The sequence below is a fragment of the Hyperolius riggenbachi genome, chromosome 6, assembly GCF_040937935.1.
Source record: "Hyperolius riggenbachi isolate aHypRig1 chromosome 6, aHypRig1.pri, whole genome shotgun sequence".
Classification (NCBI taxonomy): Eukaryota; Metazoa; Chordata; class Amphibia; order Anura; family Hyperoliidae; genus Hyperolius; species Hyperolius riggenbachi.
Window position 1 is genome coordinate 214,051,656 of NC_090651.1, and position 27,656 is coordinate 214,079,311.

Below are 27,656 nucleotides of genomic sequence, written 5' to 3' on the forward strand. Positions count from 1 at the left end.
CCAGCCCAGGGTCATCACTCATTGCCTGAAATATTATGCGCAGCGAAATGGTCTGACACAGACCCCGCCACTGCTATGCTCTACCCCCCTCCGCCGCCCTCATACACTTCAGGACATGTCAATCAGCCCCCTGCCAGCAACCTCACAGACCCTGATCCCGCCCTCACACACTGGGGCATACAGGCCATACATACTATGAGGGGTGGGGGGATACTGGCCATACATTCTATGAGGGATACTGGCCATACATACTATAAGGGGTGGGGGGTACTGGCCATACATAAGGGGTGGGGGGCATTGGCCATACATAATATGAGGAATGGGGGGAGGGAATACTGGCCATACATACTATGAGGGGTGGGGGATACTGGCCATACATACTATGAGGGGTGAGGGTATACTGGCCATACATACTATGAGGGATGGGGGGGGGGGGATACTGGCCATACATACTATAAGGGGTGGGGGGGTACTGGCCATACATAATATGAGGAATGGGGGGGGGGGAATACTGGCCATACATACTATGAGGGGTGGGGGGATACTGGCCACACATACTATGAGGGGTGGGGGTATACTGGCCATACATACTATGAAGGGTGGGTGTATACTGGCCATACATACTATGAGGGATTGCGGGGATATTGGTCATACATACTATGAGGGGTAGGGGGGCATACTGGTCATATATACTACGAGGGATGGGGGGATACTGGCCATACATACTATGAGGCAGCACGGTGGCGTAGTGGTTAGTGTTATCGCCTTGCAGCGCTGGGTCCCTGGTTCAAACCCCAACCAGGTCAACATCTGCAAAGAGTTTGTATGTTCTCCCAGTGTCTGCGTGGGTTTCCTCCGGGCACTCCGGTTTCCTCCCACAATCCAAAAACATACAGATAAGTTAATTGGCTTCCCCTAAAAATTGGCCCTAGACTACAATACATGCACTACACGCTATAGACTAGTAGAGACTAGATTGTGAGCTCTGTACAGCGCTGCGGAAGAGGTTGACGCTATATAAATACTAAATAATAATAATAATAATAATAATAATGAGGGGGGAGGGGATACTGGCCATACATACTATGAGGGATGGGGGGGGGGGATACTGGTCATACATACTATGAGGAATGGGGGGGGGGGGAATACTGGCCATACATACCATGAGGGGTGGGGGGGGAATACAGGCCATACATACTATTAGGAACGGGGCGATACTGGCCATACATACTATGAGGGGTAGGGGGGGAGGGGATACTGGCCATACATACTATGAGGGATGGGGGGGGATACTGGTCATACATACTATGAGGAATGGGGGGGGGGGGAATACTGGCCATACATACCATGAGGGGTGGGGGGGGGGGAATACAGGCCATACATACTATTAGGAACGGGCGATACTGGCCATACATACTATGAGGGGTAGGGGGGCATACTGGTCATACATACTATGAGGAATGGGGGTGGATACTGGTCATACATACTATGAGGAATGGGGGGGGGGGGAATACTGGCCATACATACCATGAGGGTTGGGGGGGGGGGGGGGAATACAGGCCATACATACTATTAGGAACGGGGCGATACTGGCCATACATACTATGAGGAATAGGGGGGGGGGGGGAAGGGATACTGGCCATACATACTATGAGGGGTAGGGGGGCATACTGGTCATACATACTATGAGGAATGGGGGTGGATACTGGCCATACATACTATGAGGAATGGGGGTGGATACTGGCCATACATACTATGAGGAATGGGGGTGGATTGTGGCCATACATACTATGAGGAATGGGGGTGGATTGTGGCCATACATACTATGAGGAATGGGGGGGGGGGATCCTGGCCATACATACTATGAGGAATGGGGGGGGGGGTACTGGCCATACATACTATGAGGAATGGAAGGGATACTGGTCATACATACTATGAGGGGTAGGGGGGCATACTGGCCATACATACTATGAGGGGGATACTGGCTTACATACTATGAGGGGTGGGGGGATACTGGTCATACATACTATGAGGGGTAGGGGGGCATACTGGCCATACATACTATGAGGGGTAGGGGGGCATACTGGCCATACATACTATGAGGGGTAGGGGGGGCATACTGGCCATACATACTATGAGGGGTAGGGGGGCATACTGGCCATACATACTATGAGGGGTAGGGGGGCATACTGGCCATACATACTATGAGGGGTAGGGGGGCATACTGGCCATACATACTATGAGGGGTAGGGGGGCATACTGGCCATACATACTATGAGGGGTGGGGGGCATACTGGTCATACATACTATGAGGGGTAGGGGGCATACTGGCCATACATACTATGAGGGGTGGGGGGCATACTGGTCATACATACTATGAGGGGTGGGGGGGCATACTGGTCATACATACTATGAGGGGTAGGGGGGCATACTGGCCATACATACTATGAGGGGTAGGGGGGCATACTGGCCATACATACTATGAGGGGTAGGGGGGCATACTGGCCATACATACTATGAGGGGTGGGGGGCATACTGGTCATACATACTATGAGGGGTAGGGGGCATACTGGTCATACTTACTATGATGGTTGGGGGGCATACTGGCCATACATACTATGAGGGGTGGGGGGCATACTGGTCATACATACTATGAGGGGTAGGGGGGCATACTGGCCATACATACTATGAGGGGTAGGGGGGCATACTGGCCATACATACTATGAGGGGTAGGGGGGCATACTGGCCATACATACTATGAGGGGTGGGGGCATACTGGTCATACTTACTATGATGGTTGGGGGGCATACTCCCTAGGTCCAGAGGTGGTAAGTACAGAATCAAGCTTTAGCACTAAATTCACAATGTACAGTAATATTTACAAACATGACAGAAAATGACAACATACTATCAATTTGATAGTATAATGTCATTTTCTGTTAATGTATGTTTGTAAATGTTACTGTACATTGTGAATTTAGTGCTAAAGCTTGATTTGAAGAAAATAGTGAATCAAAAAAATCGCAATTTCTGGCAGAAATCGTGCAATTCAATCTTTTCCTAAAATCGTTCAGGCCTACTGCCGGGGATTTGTGCTGGTTAGTGGAGTTCCGGATAACTGGGACTCTACTGCATAAGAAAAGGTTCTTTATACTTAGAGCAGTGAAGTCAAGGAATGCGCAACAGATTCAGTCAATGCTGGAAAAATAAACTCTTTAATAGGGATGAGGGAGAGAGAGTTGCACGACTGATTTCACTGCAATTTGAGCCTTTCTCGCTCACTGAACTTTCCCACGAGACAGGCCCAGTGATTCACCATGTGGTCGATTTCTTGCCCTACAATTAGCAGGCATAATTTGGGGAGAGGGGGACGGTACAGCAACAGACTTTTTGCAGGAAGCGCAGAAAGTGCATCTGCTGAGCTAATCAATTTCTCCCAGAATCTACAGCAAGCCCCAGCAGCCAAAGAGAAGCAATCACAAAACCGGCAGATATAAAAGGGAATGGAGGGAGTTTTTTTCTTGAGGTCTGTCACAGGAGCCCTCGTGGCTGACCGCACTTAGCCTTCTAAACGGTGCCAGCGCACAGATCGTGCGAACTCTGGTCGCAGTCAATGCGCAGGAACCGTTAAGAATTAGCCGCAGACAACTCAGAAGGGAGCCTGTGAGACACGGGTGATTACCACTTCACCCACTGGTTCAGAGTAAACTGCCACCACCGCGGTTACTATGGGACCGTGGAACCCACTAACTGACTGACTAATCCTGCGAATAAAACGGTTAAACACACGATATTCTGTCTAGCCAACAACAAACAAACAGTAGCGTATCTTCAGAGACCCGGGATCAGTTCTGTGTGTGCTGATAAGCAGGGTAGCAGACAGTGAATGACTTGGAGAAAGTCGTTTATTCACGCAATATAAATAATTAATATATACAGACAATTATTAAAATCAACAATTATGGAAACAGTAATAGCCAGTATGAAAAATAAAAGGGAGAAAAAATACTTAGTTCCTGGAAAGATGTCCTTATTGTGGGAAGAATCATAAAGTCCTTGGTTTCAAAGTCCAGAGTTCAGAGTTCAGACCAGGTGGATGCCAGCATATCCTCAAGCTGGCATCTGATGAGTGCAAGATGTTTCAGTGTGGAGGACACTGAGTTTTGGGTCCTCTGCCATTCTTATGCCCCTGAGTCAGTAGGAGGGAGTGAGGGCGGGGAGCCACACACCCCCTTAGAGGATGAGATGAGCCCTCCCCTTATCCTGGGGGCTAGAAATCATATCTACCCATATATGGGCTCCATCTCACAGAACCGTACAGGTCAGGGCAGATTTATTAACATTTTCAGGTCTGTCTCGATTTACCCAGCGCCCTGATACCAGACATGAGGGGTGGGACCCCTGTGGTATCATCAGGGCACTTTAGAACTGCCTACCTGGCAGTCCTTACCTCAGAAGGTTCTGAAACTTCCTCAGAACCAGCACCGGGGCTCATGCTACCCTTCCCCCACGTTTGGCAACGCTGCTACCTCAGGAACCCCAGAAATATGACAGATCTGGGAAGTTATGAATTAGGCTATGAGACTGAGGTTATTCCCAGGCAAAGGCTTCTTTGAAGTTTGGGCAGCCAGCTAGGTGTCATCTCCCCTGCAGTGAGGGCGCCAGTGGGTCTGGCTTTCCCCCCAGCTAGATTGCTTCTGCCAGGATGCTTGTCACCTTGTACCTGATGGATGGGCCATCAGCACAGCTTGAAGCCAGGGCTCTCCAGGGCAGATTAGGCTCATTAGCATATCAAAAGAGCCATCCAGCCTGCTGGTGCTCTCTCTCTTGAGTGAGAAGAGACTGCAGCTGCCCCTACACACTCAACCCAGATTGTATCGATTTGAAGCGCAATCGATGCAGAGCGATCGAGTGCGATCGCTTTCCTTCACGGGCGGTTACAGGACGCAACCGTCCGTGACAGCCCCCCCTGGGGAGAAGGCAGATAGACATGCATCAGCAAGATGTGTGTCGTTGCCGCTAACCTGCGATGTCTGATCTAGTTCCCCGTTGCAACGGGATAGCCCATCGGCGTTCTGGTGTCGGCTGCCTGCTTTGTGTTGGATCGTAAAGTCGTACTGTTGCAATGACAGGCTCCACCGTAGGAGCTTGCCATTGGTCCCAGCAGTACGGTTTAGCCAACTGAGGGGGTTATGGTCGGTAATGATCGTGAAAGAGCGACCGTACAGATACGATTGTAGTTTCTGTAGGGCCCACACGATCGCTAGGCACTCCTTTTCAGTGGTGGAGTAGGCTACCTCTCGGGGCAGGAGCTTCCGGCTCAGGTAGAGGATAGGGTGTTCATCGCCCTGTCCATCCACCTGGCTGAGGACTGCGCCGAGACCGTAGTCAGAGGCATCGGTTTGCACAACAAACCGACGACTGAAATCCGGGGCTTGCAGCACAGGGGCACTCGCGAGTGCCTGCTTCAACGCTTGGAAGGCGTTCTCGCAAGCGGGGGTCCAGCTAACAACCTTGGGGTGTTTCTTGCTAGTGGCATCGGTCAGGGGCTTCGCCAGGGTACTATAGGCTGGAACAAATTTCCTATAGTAGCCGGCGGTCCCCAGGAACGCCTGGACCTGCTTTTTCGTGATAGGCCGAGGCCATGCCAGGATGGCGTCCACCTTTCCCGTGTCAGGTTTCAGGGTGTTACCCCCCACCCGGTGACCTAAGTACTGCACCTCGGTCATACCAATCTGACACTTACTCGGCTTAACTGTCAGATTGGCTGCGGCCAGCCTCTCTAGTACCTGGGACAGGTGTTTGAGGTGTTCCTCCCAGGTGGGGCTGAACACCGCAATGTCATCCAAGTACGCTACAGCGAACCCTTGCAGTCCCTCCAGCAGGTCGTTTACGGCCCGCTGAAACGTGGCAGGAGCGTTCTTCATCCCAAAGGGCATCATCGTGAACTCGAAGAGGCCAAAAGGGGTGATGAAGGCCGACTTCTGCCTCGCGTCAGGTGCAAGTGGTATCTGCCAGTACCCCCGGCTCAGATCCATGATTGATAGGTACCTGGCGGATGCCAGCGTATCCAACAACTCATCGATGCGAGGCATGGGGTAGGCATCTGTAGTGGTGATGGCGTTCAACTTCCTGTAGTCCACGCAGAACCGAGTTGTCTGGTCCTTCTTGGGGACTAGGACAACAGGGGCTGCCCAGGCACTACAGGACTTTTGAACCACCCCTAGCTCCAGCATCTCCCTCACCTCTTTCTGCATGTCCGCTTGCACCTCTGGGGAGACGCGGTAAGCGGATTGCCGGATGGGGGGATGGGTGCCCGTATCTACCCTATGCACTGCCCGACTGGTCCGCCCCGGGACACCGGAGAAGGTGTGCTGGTACGGACCCAGCACCTCCTGCAACTGCTCTTGCTGGGAGGAGGAGAGTTGTGGGTTGACACTTAGGTCGCTGTCCACATCTCGTATGTCAGCCAGCAGGTCTAACAGGGGGTCTGCCTCTCCCTGCTCTAACCGGCTGCACACTGGCAGCACATACTTGGTCCTGTCATGGTGGGCCTTCAGCATGTTGACATGAAAGCTTTTCTGTTTCCTGCCTCCCATGTTCACCAGATATGTCAGAGGGTTTAACCGTTGCACTATAGTGTAGGGTCCCTCCCAGGCTGCTTGCAGCTTGTTCTGCCTCACTGGAAGAAGGGCATACACTTTGTCACCTACTTCAAATGACCGCTCTCCAGCAGTGCGGTCATACCAGAGTTTTTGTTTGGCCTGAGCCTGGGCCATGTTTTCCGTTACCATTTGTGTGAGGGACTCCATCTTGTCCCTGAACCTGAGAACGTAATCAACTACAGAGACATCGGTAGGGTCCCCCTTGCCCTCCCACGTCTCCCGCATCAATTGTAGGGGTCCTCGGACATTCCTACCATACAGGAGCTCGAACGGGGAGAACCCGGTAGATTCCTGCGGCACCTCCCTGTATGCAAACAACAGATGAGGCAGGTATCGTTCCCAGTCCCCACCTTGCGACTCAACAAACGTGGTCAGCATTTGCTTCAGCGACCCGTTGAACCTCTCACACAGTCCATTGGTCTGCGGGTGGTAGGGACTGGAGACAAGGTGCGTCATCTGTATCTTTTTGCACAGGGCCTCCATGAGTCCGGACATAAACTGGGTTCCCTGGTCAGAGAGCATCTCCGCAGGGAACCCGACTCGGGAGAAAATGTTAAGTAGCGCGTCGGCTACCTTGTCCGCCCTCAGGGAGGAAAGTGCCATGGCCTCAGGATAGCGGGTGGCGTAATCCACCACCGTCAGGATGTACCTTTTGCCACTGCTGCTGGGAGTGGGCAACGGTCCAATTATGTCGACCGCCACTCGGTGAAAGGGCTCACCTATGATTGGCAGTGGACACAAGGGAGCTTTGCGGGGATTCCCAGCCCTTTTTACCTTTTGGCAAATGGTACATGAGCGGCAGTAGTTCGTCACATCTATCCGCATTTGAGGCCAGTAGAAATGTCCCCGGATACGATCAAGTGTCCTGTGGATCCCCAAGTGCCCGGCCAGGGGAATGTCATGTGCGGACTTCAGCACATGCCCCCGGAAGGCACTAGGTACCACAAGCAACTTGGTACCCATCCCCATTTCACCTTCGGTGGGGTGTACAGGCTCACTGTACAACTTCCCACCTTCCCAGTATACCTTGAATGTAGCCTCTTCTGTGAGGGGCTCAGAAGCCTGTTTTCTGAGGGCCTCGAGGCTAGGGTCAGTCTGGAGTGCTTGCACAAATGCAGCACTCTCACTCTCAGCCAGCTGGCCCGTGGCATATGAGGCTAGTGGCTGAAGGGTACCATTCCTGTGGTCAGAGGAGGGGGAGGAGGCCGGAACCTCCTCCACCTGTTCTGAGCCCAGGTTCTGAGCAGTATGGCTGCGTGTTACCGCTAGCACAGGTATACCTTCAGAATGGCACATATTGGCATCACCTACATCATTGTTACAAGCATTAATAACAGTAACATTTTCATCACAGACAGTTTGTACATCAAACACAGGTTCCCGTGAACTGGGCACGTTCAACCCACCTCCCCCCTGTTCTTGCCCCTGGGTGCAAAGTACCTGGGTGTGGGCAGAGAGTCCGTCTCCGTCCTGGCATTCCACAGGGCTTGGTGCAGGTTCATAGTACGACACCAGCGTGCCCAAGTCGGTCCCCAGCAAAACAGGGACCGGCAGTTGGTCCAGGATCCCAACAACCTTCTCGTGGACCCCCACCCCCCAGTCGATGGACACCCGGGCTTGGGGAATGTGCGAAAGAGTGCCCCCCACTCCAGTGAGGGTGAGGTACTGGTCAGGAATGATGGCCTCTGCGGGGACAAGGTGTGCACGCACCAGAGTGACATCTGCTCCGGTGTCACGGAAACCAGTGACAAGCTGGTCATTCACAGTAACCAGCTGGTGATTGCTTGTGATGGGGGAGTTCCCTGCCCCCTTTGCAAACATCAGGTTGGATGCGGCTCCTGGTTGGGGTACGCTGGCGGGTGGTGTCTGCCGCGGGCGAGGTGCGGGTGGTCCAGGTGCTGGGGTGGCCTGCCTCCGCTCCGGACAGGTGAACTTCATGTGTCCCGTCTTGTGGCAGTAGTGACAGGTGACCTCTCCAGGGGCTGCAGACCTGGGTGCAGAAGCTGTGCTGGGTGGCCTCTGTGGCGGACGGCTCACAGGGGCAGGAGAGTCTGCCGAGGTATTGGGCTGACCTCCCCTCCAGCTGGATGGGACAGTCCTGCGGGTATCAGCCACCCGGGTAGTTGCAAAAGTCTCAGCAAGGTCTGCAGCGACAGTTGCTGAAGCCGGCTTGCGTTCTAGCACAAATTGTCGTACATCAGCAGGGCAAATGTTCAGAAATTGTTCCAGGACTATCAAGTCCTCCAGGACGCCATAAGACCCTTTGGTGAGGCCTAGTGTCCACTGGCGGAGTGTGGTGAGCAAGCTGCTGACCACATCTCGGTACGAATCAGAAGACTTTTTCTGCCAGGCCCTGAACTTTTTGCGATAGGCTTCTGGCGTCAGCTGGTACTTAGTAATGATAGCGTCTTTTATAGCATCATAATCATTATCCTTCTCCGCAGGCAATTCTGCGAAGGCATCAAGCGCTTTGTAGCGCAGCAACGGTGTCAGATGTCTGGCCCACTGGTCTTGGGACAGACGATACTGACGGCATGCTTTCTCAAAAGACCGCAAAAACAAGTCAATGTCAGTGTCTTTTTCAATATTAGCAAATTTAAATTTTGCACTTACGGGTGCTGCAGCTCCTTCAGCAGGGAGGCTGGGCGGTGAACTCCGGCTGGCCTGTTGCACTTTTGCCATGTTTAGCTCATGCTGTCGTTGGCGCTCCCGTTCTCGCTCAGCGGCATCCCTCTCGGCGTGGCGTTCAGCAGCAGCAGCAGCAGCTTTGCGTTCTGCAGATTGGCGCTCCCGCTCCTCTCGTGCCTCTCGCTTTTGCTCCGCCATGTACTGCAGGTACTTGTCCAGGTCAGTCTCCATCAGCTTTTGTAATGCCTGCTGCATTACCGGGTCAGCACCCATGGACAGTCCAGTACTGGCCAGTTCCGGGCGAGTACTGTCAGAAACTCTGGGATTGGGGTCCACACTGACATTCTCCGGCGTAACTGTTGATGCAGGGCCCTCAGGATGCACAACCTCTGTACGGTCAGGAGTCTCAGTCTCTGGTTCCCCTCGATTGTCAGATGGGCTGGTATCCACTTCAGCGGACACTCCCGGCTCCCGCAGTTGCTGGGTATCCCATCTGGACAAGTCGGCTATCAGGTCCCGTTTTGTCTTGCGGAGGATGCCAATGCCCCTCTCTTCGCAAAGATTTTCCAGGTCTGCTAGGCACATGTTCTGGTAGTTCCCGGACATTTCCATGCCAAATAAAATAAAACTTTGGGGAAGGGGTACTGGCTACACAGTCTCTCTGTATATATAAAAAATATATTGCCTTCCAGCTACACCAACGAATTAGTTCGTTTCTCGATAGCGCTAGCGCTATCGCAGATACTTTCAGCACAACACAGATCTCCACCGCTGCCTAACACTGTCACAGGAGCCCTCGTGGCTGACCGCACTTAGCCTTCTAAACGGTGCCAGCGCACAGATCGTGCGAACTCTGGTCGCAGTCAATGCGCAGGAACCGTTAAGAATTAGCCGCAGACAACTCAGAAGGGAGCCTGTGAGACACGGGTGATTACCACTTCACCCACTGGTTCAGAGTAAACTGCCACCACCGCGGTTACTATGGGACCGTGGAACCCACTAACTGACTGACTAATCCTGCGAATAAAACGGTTAAACACACGATATTCTGTCTAGCCAACAACAAACAAACAGTAGCGTATCTTCAGAGACCCGGGATCAGTTCTGTGTGTGCTGATAAGCAGGGTAGCAGACAGTGAATGACTTGGAGAAAGTCGTTTATTCACGCAATATAAATAATTAATATATACAGACAATTATTAAAATCAACAATTATGGAAACAGTAATAGCCAGTATGAAAAATAAAAGAAGGGAGAAAAAATACTTAGTTCCTGGAAAGATGTCCTTATTGTGGGAAGAATCATAAAGTCCTTGGTTTCAAAGTCCAGAGTTCAGACCAGGTGGATGCCAGCATATCCTCAAGCTGGCATCTGATGAGTGCAAGATGTTTCAGTGTGGAGGACACTGAGTTTTGGGTCCTCTGCCATTCTTATGCCCCTGAGTCAGTAGGAGGGAGTGAGGGCGGGGAGCCACACACCCCCTTAGAGGATGAGATGAGCCCTCCCCTTATCCTGGGGGCTAGAAATCATATCTACCCATATATGGGCTCCATCTCACAGAACCGTACAGGTCAGGGCAGATTTATTAACATTTTCAGGTCTGTCTCGATTTACCCAGCGCCCTGATACCAGACATGAGGGGTGGGACCCCTGTGGTATCATCAGGGCACTTTAGAACTGCCTACCTGGCAGTCCTTACCTCAGAAGGTTCTGAAACTTCCTCAGAACCAGCACCGGGGCTCATGCTACCCTCCCCCCACGTTTGGCAACGCTGCTACCTCAGGAACCCCAGAAATATGACAGATCTGGGAAGTTATGAATTAGGCTATGAGACTGAGGTTATTCCCAGGCAAAGGCTTCTTTGAAGTTTGGGCAGCTAGCTAGGTGTCATCTCCCCTGCAGTGAGGGCGCCAGTGGGTCTGGCTTTCCCCCCAGCTAGATTGCTTCTGCCAGGATGCTTGTCACCTTGTACCTGATGGATGGGCCATCAGCACAGCTTGAAGCCAGGGCTCTCCAGGGCAGATTAGGCTCATTAGCATATCAAAAGAGCCATCCAGCCTGCTGGTGCTCTCTCTCTTGAGTGAGAAGAGACTGCAGCTGCCCCTACACACTCAACCCAGATTGTATCGATTTGAAGCGCAATCGATGCAGAGCGATCGAGTGCGATCGCTTTCCTTCACGGGCGGTTACAGGACGCAACCGTCCGTGACAAGGTCGCATTCACAGTGGCAAGCTGCAGAACGGTGTTGAATTATAAAGTCTTATAACGCAGCTTACTGCACTGTAATGATAATCCTATAGGACAATCACAGTGCGACGTTAACGTCGCGTTGAAAAATGTTGCGTTATGGTAACTTACTGTTTGCAGTGCGTTACCTCTAAACGCGAACGAGTTGACACTTAAACGTCACATTAAAACTCAACGTCCCACTGTGAATGCGACCTTAGGATTCAGGAAGCTTGTAACTAGGTCGGTTTTACCAACTTACAACTATGAGTGCTTAGTGAAAAATACAGCAAAGTACCTGCAGTCCTTCATCTTGTTTGCTAGTTGTAAATTCTACCTAGCACTGTGAGAACTGTCAGTTATTGCATCCCTTGAGCGCTGCTACTGTTTTTGAACAATCACAAGGCATTGTGGAACATTTTTCCCTTGTTGCAACTTTTCTCCTACTCATAACTAGCATATTTGGGGGTTCTAACATGTTTAGAGGCTTTGCTATTAACCTTTTAAGTTAACCCATTGACTTTAATGGAACTTGTGAATTAGCTTTGATGGAACTACCCGAAGTTCAAGGATATTTTCTGGAGACTGCCAGAGGTGCTCTTGCCCATCCCTACTATTTTTCTTACAAATGATGACGTCAGCAGATATCATTTCTCAGAGGTATGTGTGGGATTCTGAACTAGGACTTAAGGTCAAGAAGAACTGTTAACTTATGCCTGGACTGGGGTTTACTTTTTTTCCTTTCCAGATGAAAAATGCATTCGTTTTTTTCTGCAGTTGAATATAAAGAATATTTCAGGACTACAAATACACACTTATGATTCACTAGGAGGAGAGAGGTGTTCTCACAATTCCCAAGTTACAGATGAGAGTTCACTGTCTTGTAACAAGTTTTACATTTCAGAATAAGCGCTGACATTTGTACTAGAAGACGAGGGAATATTCTGTAACATCTACATCAGCTACAATTCAGCAGATGAACCACTCTGGCGGTAAAATCAGCCCACTACAAATTCATCTGAAAACACAAATGCAGCTAAAATTACCTGATCAATTTCTGCCTAGATCAGCACTGTCTCCCGATTGGATTGGAAATTGAAAATCCACAGCGGTAGTTAGATTAAATTACAGTAAAGCAGCAGGTGTAATAACAGTGGTAATCATGGTGATATAGATCCAAATTTTAATACAGCAAATTGTCCGCTGATAGGATCAGATTTCAATGTAGTCACAGCTCCATTTCAATTGCCATCATTTCATTCATTTAGTTTGGAAGATCATCTGTATCCCTCATTACTGTATCATACAGTATGTGAAGAATGGACAATGAATATAGCCATTTTTCCAGAATAACTTGAAACGAATAGAGAACTACAGGAATTGCATATTATTTACAGAGCATATATCATATGCTGACATGTATACTTATTTTAAATGGCAACCAGGTTTAATTCTGCAATCTTTTATGGAAATGTTATTTATTCCATATACTTTTCAAAGTACTTCTGTGAGGGTCTGAAAACTCATCACATGATTTAATGCTTAGTTAAAGCAAACCCGAACTGAGAAATAAAAGTTAAAACAACATCATATTGACCTCCTGGGTAGTCTACTCATCAATCTCTTTCTCCTCTCCCCCTTCCTGATCCTCCACTGTGATCGATGGAATTCTCCGTCCTCCATTTTAAAAAGAGCAATGACCATGAAACAGCTTCTGGGTCAGTACTCTATTAACCAGTAATATTGCTTGACCCATAAGGAAACATGGACATTAACCTTGCACATCAGTTGCCCTTTCAGTTATAACTGACAGCAACTGATATAGTGGGAAAAGGCCATAAGGCTTTTTAGCTCTGTTAAGATCTAGTCAGAACTGGAAGGAATTGTTAAAGTGAACCTCCGGACTAAAAATCTACTCAGCAGAATTGAAAAGGCTTGGTGTTTCCTTAACAGTTTCACAGCATCAGAACTTTGTTTTTCTTACCAAAGCATCATTTTTAGCTGCATTTTTAGCTAAGCTCCACCCATCAAAGAAAACTGCCCGGGCTTTTCCCCCCTGATGCTGTGCAAAGCATGATGGGATTTCCTATGTTGTTATTCACGTTGCCTAGCAACTGAGAGGGGTGATCAGCACACAGGACAGTTGGAACTGTGTCTCATGCTCCCTGTCACCTCCTTTCAACCAAAAAGGATGGCTGCCCTCAAGAAATCACAAACATTTGCTGGTTCTTTTAAAAAATGGTGGGTAATAGATTATATTACCTATCGATTTTAATTAACATAACTAATGTAACTTAATGACAGTATGTTTGTTTAGGCTGAAGTTCCTCTTTAAGAGGCCCATACACTTACCGATTTTCCCGCCGATATACAGCCGATTCGATCACGGTGATCGAATCGGCTGTGAAATCGTCACGCACATGCTGACTTAACGATCGATTTCCGTCCAAAATCGATTGTTCCCGACAATTCCCATCGTTCCATCCGTGCGGAAGATTTCCCTCGATCGCCGGCGGGTCGGGAGTGCCTCAATAGTGGCGTTCGAATGCCTGACAACCGATGCCAGCGGCAATACATTACCGGAGAAGAGACCGCGGAGAGAACGGGGACTCACGCCGGCAGGAGAAGGTAATGTATGCGGCAGGGGGCAATTGCGTCAGTGGCAGCTGAAATCGATTTGCAATCTGTTTGTAGTAAAGGCAGCCATATGATCCCTCCCTGATCAGATTTGATCAGAGAGGGATCTATCGGTTGGTCGATCTGATGGAAAGCCATCGACCAGTGTATGGCCACCTTAAACCAGATGGATTCTGTCCTGGGTTACTCAGTAATACTTATTATAGTAATACTATAATCAGGGGTGTAACTGTAGGGGAACAACCCCTGTAACCACAGGGGGGCCTCTTGGGGAAGTGGGGGGGGGGGGGCTACTACTAACCTTCCCTTCCTCTGATACAGGGGACCATCCTCCAGATCAAGTTTTTTTGTGGCTACACTTCTTATAAGTGTGAAGGCAATGATGGCCCTAGGCTGTGAAGGTCACCAAATGGAGGCAAGGGAAGGGGTGTGAACATGGGAGGCCCTATTTAAGTCTTGTTGGGGGGCACAAATTATTAGTTACACCACTGACTATAATCAAGAAAATCAAGCAGGCTTTGCAAAGGCTGCACACTCTAACAAACGATTACTTGTGTTTGTAAAATAAAGCTAAAATACACTTCAATAAAATTATACAGAACATCTGTTTTAAATTTTTTTTTTTTTAAGGATTAAAAATCAATTTAAAGCTCAATTACTGAAAATTAAGGACCTCTATTTCTGCTTAGCATTGTCCTAAAATGTGATAACAAATAGAAGAAAGCTCTGTTACTGGCCAGCAGGTACTGTAGCTGCTGCGGGAGAGCCTCTGGCTTTGGCTGTACCACATTCTGGGAATTGTACAAACAGGCAGATATAATCCCAGCAGCTGAGCCTCTATTGTATCAGCAGCACTTTATTACTTGTATATTCATACGTGCGGCTTTGGGCCCCATGCCAGGAGTGGGTCTCAGCGGTTAAAGGCTGGCTGGTGGCCAAGCTCTGTTGTTTACAACCAGCACAATTGTCTGGAAGATGTTAAATGCAAAATAGTCATGGTGGAAAGTTTATGTGTGGCAAAGCTGACATGATTACAATATGCTCTTTGCTTCTTCTGCTCTGACTTCTGTGAATCCAATAATGAATGCCACAGGAGGCAAAAGATGCCACTTAATGTCTATCACAAACAGATTACATGCCAACTGTGCAGGGGTAAGTAGGAGCTAGTGAGATGTGTCCATGCCAAACACAGTACTCAGGATCATTATACAGAATATACTTCTGTGTGAGAAACACATTTCCTGAACAAGTAACCAAGATCAAAACCCCTTTGTCCACAGTGTTCAAGGTAAAGCCTGTCACAATTTGCAAAAAAGGAAAAACAACCCCATCACCCCTGGTCAAATACACCTGATCTAGAATCATAGGTAAAACATTGCTGAAATTCTGGGACTGTACCCAGAGAAGCACTAGCATAAAGCATTGTACTCACTTGGCACTTTTCTTGCTGTCATTCTGAGCTTTCCCGTCTACTTCATTCTCACTCAGCTCATCCGTTGGGCTCTGTGGTTCAGATCGAGGAAATGCTGTTTTCAGAGTGTCGACAATGGCATTCACCACAATCTGCCCCATTAAAGGAAATAAAACAGTTACTGTTTGAATGTTTAGAAATCTGAGTTGCATTGTGCATCTGTTTTTAACCACTTAAGGACCAGGGATGCTTTGCCTGATTTGTGCTGCGTGGACTCTCCAGCCCGCTGCACAGATCAGGATTATGCCAGGGCGATCCGACTTACCCCCTTTTTTTCCCACTAGGGGGATGTCCTGCTGGCGGGGTCTGATCACAGCCGGCTTGCTGCATTTTGCGGGGAGGGGGGCTCTTCAAAGCCCCCCTCCGCATCGTTTTCGGCGCTCCCTTCCTCTCCGTCCCTCCCTCTCCCTCCATGGGCTGCGCAGGACGGATATCCGTCCTGCGCATTGTAGGATAGGCTTCAGCCTATCATATGCCAGCAATCCCCCGCCAATCAGAGGCCGGGGATCGCCGATCTGCCTTACGGCGCGCTGCTGCGCTGCAGCGCCGTATAATGTAAACAGCAGGGATATCTTCCCCGCATGTTTACATTTTGCCGGCGAGCCGCGATCGGCGGCTCTCCGGCTGTTCACGGAGACACCCTCTGTGAACTGAAATGGAAAGGCCGCCGTTTCCATGGAAAACCACTTAAGACCTGCCGACGCCTATCGGCGTTAGGCGGTCGTTAAGTGGAGTCCAGAGAAGGTCACTGTACCATCACAGCAATAAAAAAAATGACTTGTGTAGATTTTGAATCTTATAAAGAAGAATGAAATCACTGATCTGAAACACCACACATGACCAACCCTTTCTTATAACATGCTATGTGTGGAACTACCTACTGTACAGAATATTACAGCACAGTGTTCTCCCCAGAATTTTTTTCCACCCGGGTGGCATGAAAAAGTAGCCGGGTGGAGCAGCAGAATTAAGGTATAGTCAAGAGTAAAGGAAACTTAATCAAAACCCAATTCTCTTCATACATAAAAGAAACCGATAAGCCATCTATGTTCCCCATAGCAACTTTTCTCTATAAAGTTTCTATTGCATAGTGAAAGCAACGTCTGATTGCCATGGGCAACAGGGATACATCTCATCTCTTAACAAAACAACCTGTAATGTGGAAAGTTGTTCAATGTATCTAAATCCCTGGATGTGCAAATACAGTTTTCAAAACTATTCAACCCCCAATGCTGTAAAGGGTTTTAGGGAATTTAGTGTACATATGTGACTGTGTTCAGAATGAAATCTTACAAGGACTTTTTAAAGAACCAAAAGTAACTAAAAATGACATCAATTGTTTTTGTAATACAGTATTAAATGTTTTTTTTTTTGGTGATTTCTTCATTGACAATTATTCAACCCCTTAAAAGACTACCACTCTTAAGAACAGAGGTTCATTCAAGTGTTTTCGATCAGGTATTGAAAACACCTGTGGATGTTAACGAACAGCTATCAAGTATAATAAGCACCAATTAGGCAGATTTAAAATGACTGCGACACTCAGCTCCTTCTAGACATTTACTGGAGTGTTTACAAACATGGTGAAGTCAAAGGAATGGTCCATGAAGACAAGATAAGAGGTGATTTCTCTTCACAGGAAGGGCAATGGCTACAAGAAGATTGCAAAGATGTTAAACATACCAAAAGACACCATAGGAAGCATAATTCGCAAATTCAAAGCAAAGAGCACTGTTGAAACGCTACCTGGTCATGGCAGAAAGAAGATGCTGACTTCGACTGCTGTGCGCTACCTGAAGCGCAAAGTGGAGAAAAGCCCTCATGTGACTGCTGGGGAACTGGAAAAAGATTTGTCAGATGCGGGTACTGAAGTTTCAGCTCAGACAATAAGGCGCACACTGCGTAATGATGGGCTCCATGCCAGAACTCCCAGGCCCCCCTTGCTGTCTCCAAAGAAGAAGAAGAGTCGACTGCAGTATGCCAAAAATCATGTGGACAAACCACTAAAGTTTTGGGATAGTGTTCTGTGGACTGATGAAACAAAATTAGAACTGTTTGGGCCCATGGATCAACGCTATGTTTGAAGGAGGAAGAACAAGGCCTATGAAGAAAAGAACACCTTGCCTACTGTGAAGCATGGCAGGGGGTCAATCATGCTTTGGGGCTGTTTTGCTTCTGCAGGTACAGGGAAGCTTCAACGTGTGCAAGGTACCATGAATTCTCTTCAGTACCAGGAGATAGTGGATGAAAATGTGATGCAGTCTGTCACAAACCTGAGGCTTGGGAGACATTGGACCTTTCAACAGGACAATGATCCCAAGCATACCTCCAAGTCCACTAGAGGATGGTTGCAGATTAAAAGGCTGGAACATTTTGGAGTGGCCATCGCAGTCACCAGACTTAAATCCGATTGAGAACCTCTGGTGGAACGCAGTTGCAGCGCACAAGCCTAAGAATGTGACTGAACTGGAGGCTTTTTCCCATGAAGAATGGGCTAAGATACCCGTAGATCGCTGCAAGACACTTGTATCAAGCTATGCTTCACCTTTAAAAGCTGTTATATCTGGAAAAGGATGTTGTACTAAGTACTAAGAATAAATGTCATTTGGGGGTTGAATAAAACTGATGATGCGAGCACAGAAAAGACATCTGTGGTAATTTCATTATAAATGTTATATTTGTCTGACTTACAAGTGCCTCTTTGCTTTTGATCATTTCAGTCATCTTGTTTACAATTAAATCAATGTCAAACTGGCCAAAACACTCAATTTCAGTGGGGGTTGAATAATTTTGAACACAACTGTAGATTGTATGAAATATTCTCCTGTGATACCTTATCGATTCGGGACACCAGGAAGGGCTTCTTCACAAAAGCAATGCGGGCGTCAGTGTTTAAGGCCAGGAACTCCTGCACTTCCTCACTGCTGGCAATCTCCGGAACGGCACAAAGTTGCTGCACAAAATGAAACACTGTTAAAAGGTTTATATTCCAAGGTTAACTGTAGTAATCTTGACCCTCAGAATTTTTTAGTACCGATCTCTGCAGTATGCCTGCTTAGGTCTGAGTTTGTACATTAAAATATGAATCAACAAACTGCAATATATGTACAAATATGAGGAATGAAACTTGCCATCACAGCCAACAGAGAAGAAAACAAGCTGGCATCAGGGCCAGCACTACAACTCAAGGAAAAGGCACAATTGCCCCAGGGACCCTAAGCGCTTCCGTGCCCAACTCTTGAGCTTCTCCCCCTCGCCCTAGACATGTGCCCCAAGGGGGCTTCTGTCCAGTTTTTGGCAGGGTTGTAACTCACCTCTCCCAGAGTGTTGCTGCATCTCCATACCCTCTGGTTGCCTCTTCTCCATGACATGTCATTATGTACAACATGAGCTAGGTCACTGAGAAGAGGCAGCAAGCAGGGAAAAGGACGGTGAGCACAGACAGAGCAGTGTATCGCTACAGGTGAGTTGCAATGCTGCTACAAAAGATGCAGGGGCCTCAGGGAGCACAGCACAAGTGAGAGGGAAGATTGGGGGGGGGGGGGGGGCAGTTTAATAAGGGTAGAATTTACTGGTGGGTGGAGGTGATTTTTGCCCTTGGGCACCAGTGGAGCTTAAAAGGACCCTGGTTGGAACGTAGCCGAAGCTAAACATAGTACCACATGTCTAGCTAATTCTCTCCTGGTGTATGCCAGCATTGCACAGACCACCTACACAGTATTGTGTAGAAAAACGCTCATCGTTCACAGTAAACAAGCTGAAAGCCGTGCATGTTTGGCAATGGTTTGCTATTTATTTGGATGTTTTAGACAACAAAATCCATCAAATAAACATTTGTTCCTTTGTGACGTTACAGCTTGTGAGACCACTGTTCCATTTGGACACTATCAAACAGGGCGAATTACTTCATAAATGCTTGCACTTGTTAGTTTGTGTTTCCAGAACAATATTGAATGATTAATATCACATCATAGCCCATGCTATTTTGTGACTGAGGCTTTTCTAGAAAGGCACAGTAATGGCGCTTGCAATAAAAACCCCAGTCCTGGCATAGTTTTATATGCATAAAACAACATAAATTTAAATTAGAGTTATAAAGTTGTACACACACAAAAGTAGATTTTGCAAATCAAAATGGAAACTACTTGCGCCTTCATTTCAGAGTTCTCATGAACGGAAAGCTGCCTGCTCACACTCAGCTAACATGAAACACTCCCTCTTTTGGCTGACAGCCTATGGTGACTTCTGACCTACTGCCTTCATGCCTTTGTATGGTTTTCATGTAGTTTGCTGTCCTTTTAAGCTACTAAAAAGGTCTCCTGACAGTTTAGTTTCATGGACTTCACTTAGTTACCTAACCAAAGATAAAGTCACACCACCAAAGACAAAGTCACATGTATATTAAAAAAGGTTTCCAAAGTGGTCAGTCCAGACACTAGGGTCACCACTCACCAGGACTAAAGACTACTTTGTGCCTCTTAGGATTAGTTCACATCAGGGTGGGGCCAAGGTAGAGGCGAGAGAGGCTCCAGCCTCAGGGTGCAGTGTAGATGGTGGTGCACAACTCACTTAGCTATTATTCCCCTATTGTGTTTGAAGCAGAGAGAAATAAGAAAAGGGGATACATGGCAGTGACAGCAAGCCAGATAACTAGAGATTAAGGTGTTGTAGGGATCTCCGATTTAGTCGAATAGCAATCATGTGTGACGGCTGGGGTGGGTGGGAGGGATGGAGGGGCGCAATTTGGTGCCTCAGTCTTGCTGGAGGACCTTGTCCCAGCTCTGGTTCAAATGATGTGCATAATTTCAAGCTGTGACGCTGTATGTGAACACACCATCCATACAATTGTAAGGGCATGTTACCATCTTGTTGTTGGAACACATCATATTAGCCAAAGGCACTTTCTACTGAGCGTTTTGGGATAGCATACAAAACCCTGCATGTTACATTGCAGTTCTTCATGCAATAAAAAATAACAAGGACACTGTAAACTGTGTTGTGTGCATGGAGTTATGTTGGGTTGTAGTGCAGGTGTTACACAACACATAGTGTGTGAACTTAGTCCTCACGTGTGTACAATGCTTGTCATCTGGCAGGTATCAGGGCTTGGCCCAACGAGTGACAGCCAGTGAATCAAGTGCTCGTGCAGCAGAGTTACCAGGAAGTGGCATACCAGCAGGAGCCACGCAGCTCTGAGTCTGTATATAGGCTAATGTCAAGGAGAAATAAACCGCTTTTACACTGTACTATGCTGACAGCAAATAAACCATTATACACAAATACACAAGCTCCTGGAGGGGTGTCCCATGGTACTCTTTTTGAGAGACGACTGGACATGGAGACGCAGCTATTTTAGACATATATTGTAGAATTGAAGTGGTGTGACTCTGTTCATGGTTGTCATCTCCAGACCTAGAACAGTTATATAGGTCTGTGGAGCTCAATTTAATTGGTTATATCTGCCTTGACTATCCATGTTGTATCTGCAGTGTAGTGTGAACCTAGCCTGCTCTATATCTGGCTTCAGTTTAATTTTCCTTTGCTTTGGCATGGTCTTCTGTTATGTATAAAGGAATGAGAATCAAGCCTGATCACAAATTGGGCTCACTCCTTCCTGGCTCACCAAGCAGCTCTCACTGGCCAAATGTCTGAGTCTTTATTTTATGGTGCTCGTACATGGATTAGAGGGTAGTTGTGTTCAGTTTGCCTATTATAGTTCTTCTAGTGAAAGTGATGAACCTGTAAACCAGGGCCTCGTGCATGGAAACAATCTGTGCTCGTTTCCCATGGTCTTGGTCTTATTTCTTGCAACTCAGTGAGTGGGGAATAGTACAGCCATTTCAAGAGAACTAAGTCATTCTCAGATACAAAGAGGAAAGCAAAGGGAGTGCACAGACTTCTTCTGATCAACCTCTCCCATAAGATTGAAAATGTGATTAGAAAATTCACAGACAAAACACAGGTAAACGGATAACTGATTCAGCACTGCGTAAAATGTTGGCGCTTTATAGATACAACAAATAAATAATCAAGTCCTTATCACCCTTTATTTATATATTTAAATCAAAGGGGGGGGGGGGGGAGGTCACGACTGGGAGCATGGGACACTACAGCTCTACTTTGTGCTCTCCTCGTAGAACACACAGAGGAGGGGAAACAGTGAAGAGGGGCGGGGAGCGGCATAGCAGATGCGGGAAGAGGCAGTGAAGTCCACAGAGGTGGGAAAGGGGTGTAGTGAACGCACCGATAGGGCATGCTAAAGGCATCCCTCTCCAACAAAGAATGTCCCTTCCTTTTCTAAGCGGCTGACAAGCTCCTTGTTGGCAATTTCGAGGGAGATGATGCAGCAGCCGGGGGGTGGGGTTTGGCCACAGGAGAGAAGGAAGGACACAGAGGCATGTGATGAAATCACTAACATGCTTCTGTGTCCGAAACAAACACATTTCGCCTCGGGTAAAAAAATGCTAGGAGAAAGAAATGGGGGTGAGGTACTTAAAGGACACCTGAAGTGAGATGCATATGGATGCTGCGAAATTTGTTTCCTTTTAAACGAAGTAAATTAAACGACAGCTGTCGTGCTGATCCTCTGCTTCTAATAACTTGCCAGGGCCACTGAACCACCATACAAACTAGAGGTTTGACTGTCTGACACCATTTGCCACATGCTTAATTCAGATGTCTGAGTCAGACACTACTGAGGACAAATATCAGTAGGGCACCAGGCGAGTGATATTTTAAAATAAATAAATATGGCAGCCTCCATATCAGTCTCACTCCATCTGTCCTTTAAGTAAACAGTGGCTAGCTAATAAATGTAAGCTGTGAATAAAATAAAGAGTGAGTGGCTGGAAGGGGTGGAAGTCATGCAGAAAATGGTAGCTGGCTGTTGGAAATAAGATGTTAGTTAGGTGGGTTGGAGTACCAGCAGCATGCATTTCAAACCTGTAACATTTGCTCATTTGCAAGTCTTGTTCAAATGCATAATTTTACCAGTGAAAATAACTGGGAAAATGCAGGAACACCTTTTTACACTGAATACAATATTGTTTTCTGCAAAGGGACACTGCAGTGTTTAGAAGGAACATTATCAAACTGGCATTTTATTTCTTAGTCACTGCATTTCTCTGTGTGCTTTTTTTTTTTTTTTTTTAAAGCTAATGTAACCTCACCTTACAAAAAAGAAAAGTTAGATACTCACCTAAGGAGAGGGAAGGCTCGGTCCTAATGAGCCCCTCCCCCTTTCCCGGTGCCCGCTCCCGCTCAGGATCCCCCGTAGCAGTATTCGACCGTTTCGATCAAATACTGGCACTTCCGCCGCCGAAGGGAGGTTTCGGAAGCCTTCGGGAGCACTCGGGCTACCGAAGACTGGCCGCGCCATACTACGCATGCACGAGCGCCGTCATTGACGCACTTGCGCATGTCTATGACGTACTCGCGCGTGCGCAGTATGGAGCCGCCGGCCTTCGGGAGCCCAAGTGCTCCCGAAGACTTCCGAAGTCCCCGCGGCGGCGGATTTGACCAAAGAGCCTTCCCTCTCCTTTGGTGAGTATCGGATTTTTTAATTTTTTTTTTATAGTTGGAGATACATTAGCTTTAAATGTTTATTCTTCACAATGGGCTTGATTCACAAAGTGGTAGTAACTGTTAGCACACCTGTGAAAAGTCCCTTAGCACGCCTAAAACAGCTGTTCGCGCGTGAAACACATCACGCGCAAAGTTATGCGCGCAAAGTTTTGCGCTGCACGTGAAATGTTGCACCATTCGTGCATATTTAGCGCACGAACGGTGCAACATTTTGAGTGCAGCACATAACTTTGCGCACAATTTTTTGATGCTTTGTGCATGCTAACTACTTAGCACCCTAGTTAGCATGCCCAAAGCCTTTAGGCGTGCTAACTAGGTTAGCACCGCTTTGTGAATCGAGCCCAATCTATTTCAATTGTATCTCAGCACTGCAAAATCTACAGCCAAATTATACAGAAATAGACGTGACAGTAAGCAATTTTCCTGATGATGTAACATACATTTCAGTCTAAATGGTCAATATGGAGTACCCTGTAGGACTATTATTATTACTTAGTATTTTTATAGTGCCTACATCTTCCATAGTGCTGTACAGATTATATTGTCTTTTCACAAACTGACCCTCAGAGGGGCTCACAATCTAATTCCTACCAGTCTCTATTTTGACCTATGACACTGTTTTGTTATCAAATCATTTGCATGATCTTGTTTTGTTGTGAGTTTCCGTATGTTCTACCTGTATGTTAACCCATTTATCTATTGTGCAGCGCTGCGTAATATGTTGGCGCTTTATAAATACAATAAATAATAATAATGCATCGTGTAGTGCATGTAGTCTGGGGCCCATTTAGGGGAGCCAATTAACTTGTCTGTATGTCTTTAGGGTGTGGGGAAAAAAAACACGGAGTGACCAGAGGAAACCCATGCAGACACAGGGAGAACTTACAAACTCCATGCAGATGTTGCCCGGGCTGCGATTGGAACCAGGACTCCAGTGCTGCAAGTCAAGAGTGCTTTTCATTATGCCACCGTGCTGTCCCCAAACCCTTCACTCCCCATGAAACGGAATGTCGTACAGTGTTGCTAGGGGTACTGAAATCTAATTTGTTTTTCAAGAAGATTGATGGTGGTTTTAGCAATAATGTGTTTATGTCATGTGTTGTACAGAGCATCTATTCTGTACTGACCCTTAGAAAGGACTCCAGCAAACTCTTCCGTGCCTCCACCTTCTCGCTATCCATGTTTCCAAATGGCAGGTCTGGGAGAAACTTTTTAGGCCCTTTGATATCTGAAATTGTCAATGGAAACAAAAGAGGAAAAAAAAGACTTTAGCATAAGATAATCCTTTCTAAGAGACAAGTTGACCTTATGGTACTGTAGAGTGCTATGTTAAAGTGGTCTGAAACTCAGCAATTCTTCTTTGCTCTAAAAGATTATTTATAGCCTTAATCCAACTATCAGCAACATTTTTTTTAAGCTGAACAGCATTCAAACAGTTAAACACAGCACTTCATTCTGCAGTGGAAGCTTGAGAACCAAATCCCAGGTGATAACATTGTATCAACAGAGGAATGTAAACAACGGATAAATAGTTACAGCCAGCAACAGTTAAAAATGAACTACACAAAGCTGACAAGCAGACATTTATCACTACATAGCTGCTGTATTTATATTAGGATCTAAGAATAAAATGCAATGGCAGCTCAGGCTACCTAAAGCTAAGGGGCACCTGTAGCTACCTATGACATGAAAGGGAAGTAGGGGGGAGGAGACAACAGGACCCGCCAATACATTTGTGGTGCAGTTTGGTGGGGGTTTTTTAGGTTCATGGAGGGGAAAAGTCTAGGGTTCCAAGACATCTGAGCCTTTAGGCTCCTGTGGAGTAAAACCGGGCCTGACTGCATCTACAGTAACTAGCACTGCTAATGATGATCCTGACAGTCAACAGAGTACTTAAACATAGGAGCACCCCAAATAACATCCTGCATTTTTAACAATACCTGTGAAGGTCTGTAAGGCCACCCAAGCAAAATGCATTGTAAAATATAACAAATGAGCAGTCTGTGCTAAAAGCTGAAGAATACAGTGCCAATTTTTATATGCAATACACTACCCACGATGCACAGTCTGGTCAGCTCTGCTGATGCATGTCTGCAGAACCGTGTGACAAAAATAGAAGAAAACAAGGAAGTCATTGACTCCTAATAGTAAGTAAGGGTGTTGTTGGAGCCGGAGGTCTCTAGCGTAATAGGGACAGAGTGGAATATAATCTTCTGGACACTAACTGGAGGTGAAACATGCTGCAGAGCAGCTGATACAGGACAGTTACCCTACCTTATCCACATGCCTGTTAAAACCATTAAGGGCTGGTGCACACCAAGAGCACTTCTGGGAGCTTTTAAAAACACTAGCACTTTGAAAAGTGCTTGGCTAATGTATTTATATGGGATGGACCACACCAGAGCAATGTGATTTTTTTTCCCAAACGCGGGTCCTGCAGCATTTTTGAAGCTATTACGACTCAATGTTAAATATAGGAAAAGAGGAAATTCATTCTAAAAACCGCTAGGAGAGATTTCCCTAGCGTTTATTTACAAAAGCTGATCTCCATTCCTCCTTCCGTGTCAAAGTGTAGAAGAAGGATAAAATCGCTACACAAAACGCTCCAAAATTCGTTAGGGATAAACAGAAAATCAATAGGCACATACTAGGAATCACTTCAAAAAATGCTAAGCGTTTGCGATTATGCTAGTGATTTTTGGTGAGCACCAGCCCTAAGATTCAAAGCTACCCAGCAGAGTAGTTGAAAAACAAAATGTTGAACCTGATTAGTAGCCATAGGGTAATGCATGCATTTTTCAGCAGGAACACACTGGCCTATTCATAAAAATGTATAGGTGAAATATTACAGTGCTGCCCGTAATTATTCAGAAAAAGTTACTTTTATTCCACCAGCAAGTCATTTTTTGACGGGGAATGACATAGGCGTCTCCCAAAAGATAATAACATAACTTCTCAGCTTTTATTTTCATTTGAGCAAAAAAAGTGTTTAGTCCAAAATTATTCATACCCTTTTCCATAATGAATGGAAAATCCTTTATTGGCTATTACAGCAAACGCTTACTATAATTGCAGACCAGCTTTTTGCATGTCTCCACAGGTATTTTTGCCCATTCATCTTTAGCAATGAGTTCCAAATCTTTCAGGTTGGAGGGTCTTTTTGCCATCACCCTGATCTTTAGATCCCTCCACAGATTCTCAATTGGATTCAAGTCAGGACTCTGACTGGTCCACTCTAAAACGTTAATGTTGTCTGCTAACCATTTCTTCACCCCTTTTGCTGGGTTTTGGGTCATTGTCATGCTGAAATGTCTACTAGTGCACAAGGCCAAGTTTCTCTGCAGACTGCCTGATGTTGTCGTTGAAAATCCACACGTATTGCTCCTTTTTCATAGTGCCGTTTAAGTTCCCTGGTCCATTGGCTGAAAAACACCTCCAAAGCATTAGGTTCCCACCACCATGTTTGAAAGTTGGGATGGGGTTCTTTGGGTTCAAGGATTCTCATTTTTTATTTCAAATAAAGGAAACATCATTGTGACCAAACAATTCAATTTTTGTTTCATCCATAACACAAGAAGGCCAGAAGTCTGTTTCTTTGTCCAGATGAGCATTTGCAAAGGCCAAGCAAGCTCTTGTGTGCCTTATCTGGAGAAGTGGCATCCTCCTTGATCTGTATCCGTGGAACCCAGCTGTGTGCAGTGTCCGTTGGATTGCCACCAGCAGAGTCCAGATTCACCTTGGTGGTGATCCTTTGATTCTTTTTCACATCTCTCACTATCCTGGCCATCACAGGTGTCACTCTTTGCTTCTGAACACATCCTCTGATATTTTCTACAGTGAGGAACATCTTGTATTTTTTTAATAATACTTTGCACTGTAGCTTGAAAACATAAGGGCCCTTTCACACCAGAGGCTAGTTTCGGCGTTTTACAGCCAAGACCATAGTTGGCGGTTTCCAAGGTAAAATAAAAGTCTATAGACTTTCATTTTACCTATCACACCTAAAGCAGCTTTTTTGGGCGTTGCGTTTTGAAGCTCCCCGGAGCTTTTTCAGGGCTGTTTACAGCCAAAGTAGGCTGTTGGCGTTTCAATGATAGTCAATGGAAAACGCCAACTTCAGTGTTTTCAAAGCGTTTTACAGCTGACTTGTTCACTTATTTTTATAGAAAAAAAAGAAAAAAAAAAAAGGACGTTTTCATATGAGCTGTAGAACGCTTTGAAAACGCTATGTATTGGCGTTAAGCAAAAGACTGAGTTTCAGCCTTTTCTACCGCAGCCTCTAGTGTGAAAGAGCCCTGGCCTTGTAGCCTTTTCCCAACTTGTGAGCAGCCACAATACACAGCCAAAGGTCCTCACTGAGCTCCTTTGTCTTTAGCCATGACTGTCCACAAAACAACTGCAGAGAGCTGCTATTTTTCACCTGTTGAGCTGATTAAAACAGCTG

General features: G+C 46.8%; 1 protein-coding gene across 8 annotated transcripts in view; it reads right to left on the reverse strand.

Annotated features, from left to right (window-relative positions):
- The window catches only part of LOC137521307 (sorting nexin-19-like), a 317,109-nt gene that overhangs the window by 244,271 nt on the left and 45,182 nt on the right, over positions 1–27,656 (reverse strand). For all 8 annotated transcript variants that reach the window (XM_068240401.1, XM_068240400.1, XM_068240399.1 and 5 more), the window contains exons 4-6: positions 24,340–24,440; positions 18,462–18,581; positions 15,590–15,720 (exon numbers count right to left, since the gene is read on the reverse strand). In XM_068240401.1, coding sequence (XP_068096502.1) covers positions 15,590–15,720; positions 18,462–18,581; positions 24,340–24,440 — 352 coding nt within the window. The remainder of the gene's footprint in view (positions 1–15,589; positions 15,721–18,461; positions 18,582–24,339; positions 24,441–27,656) is intronic.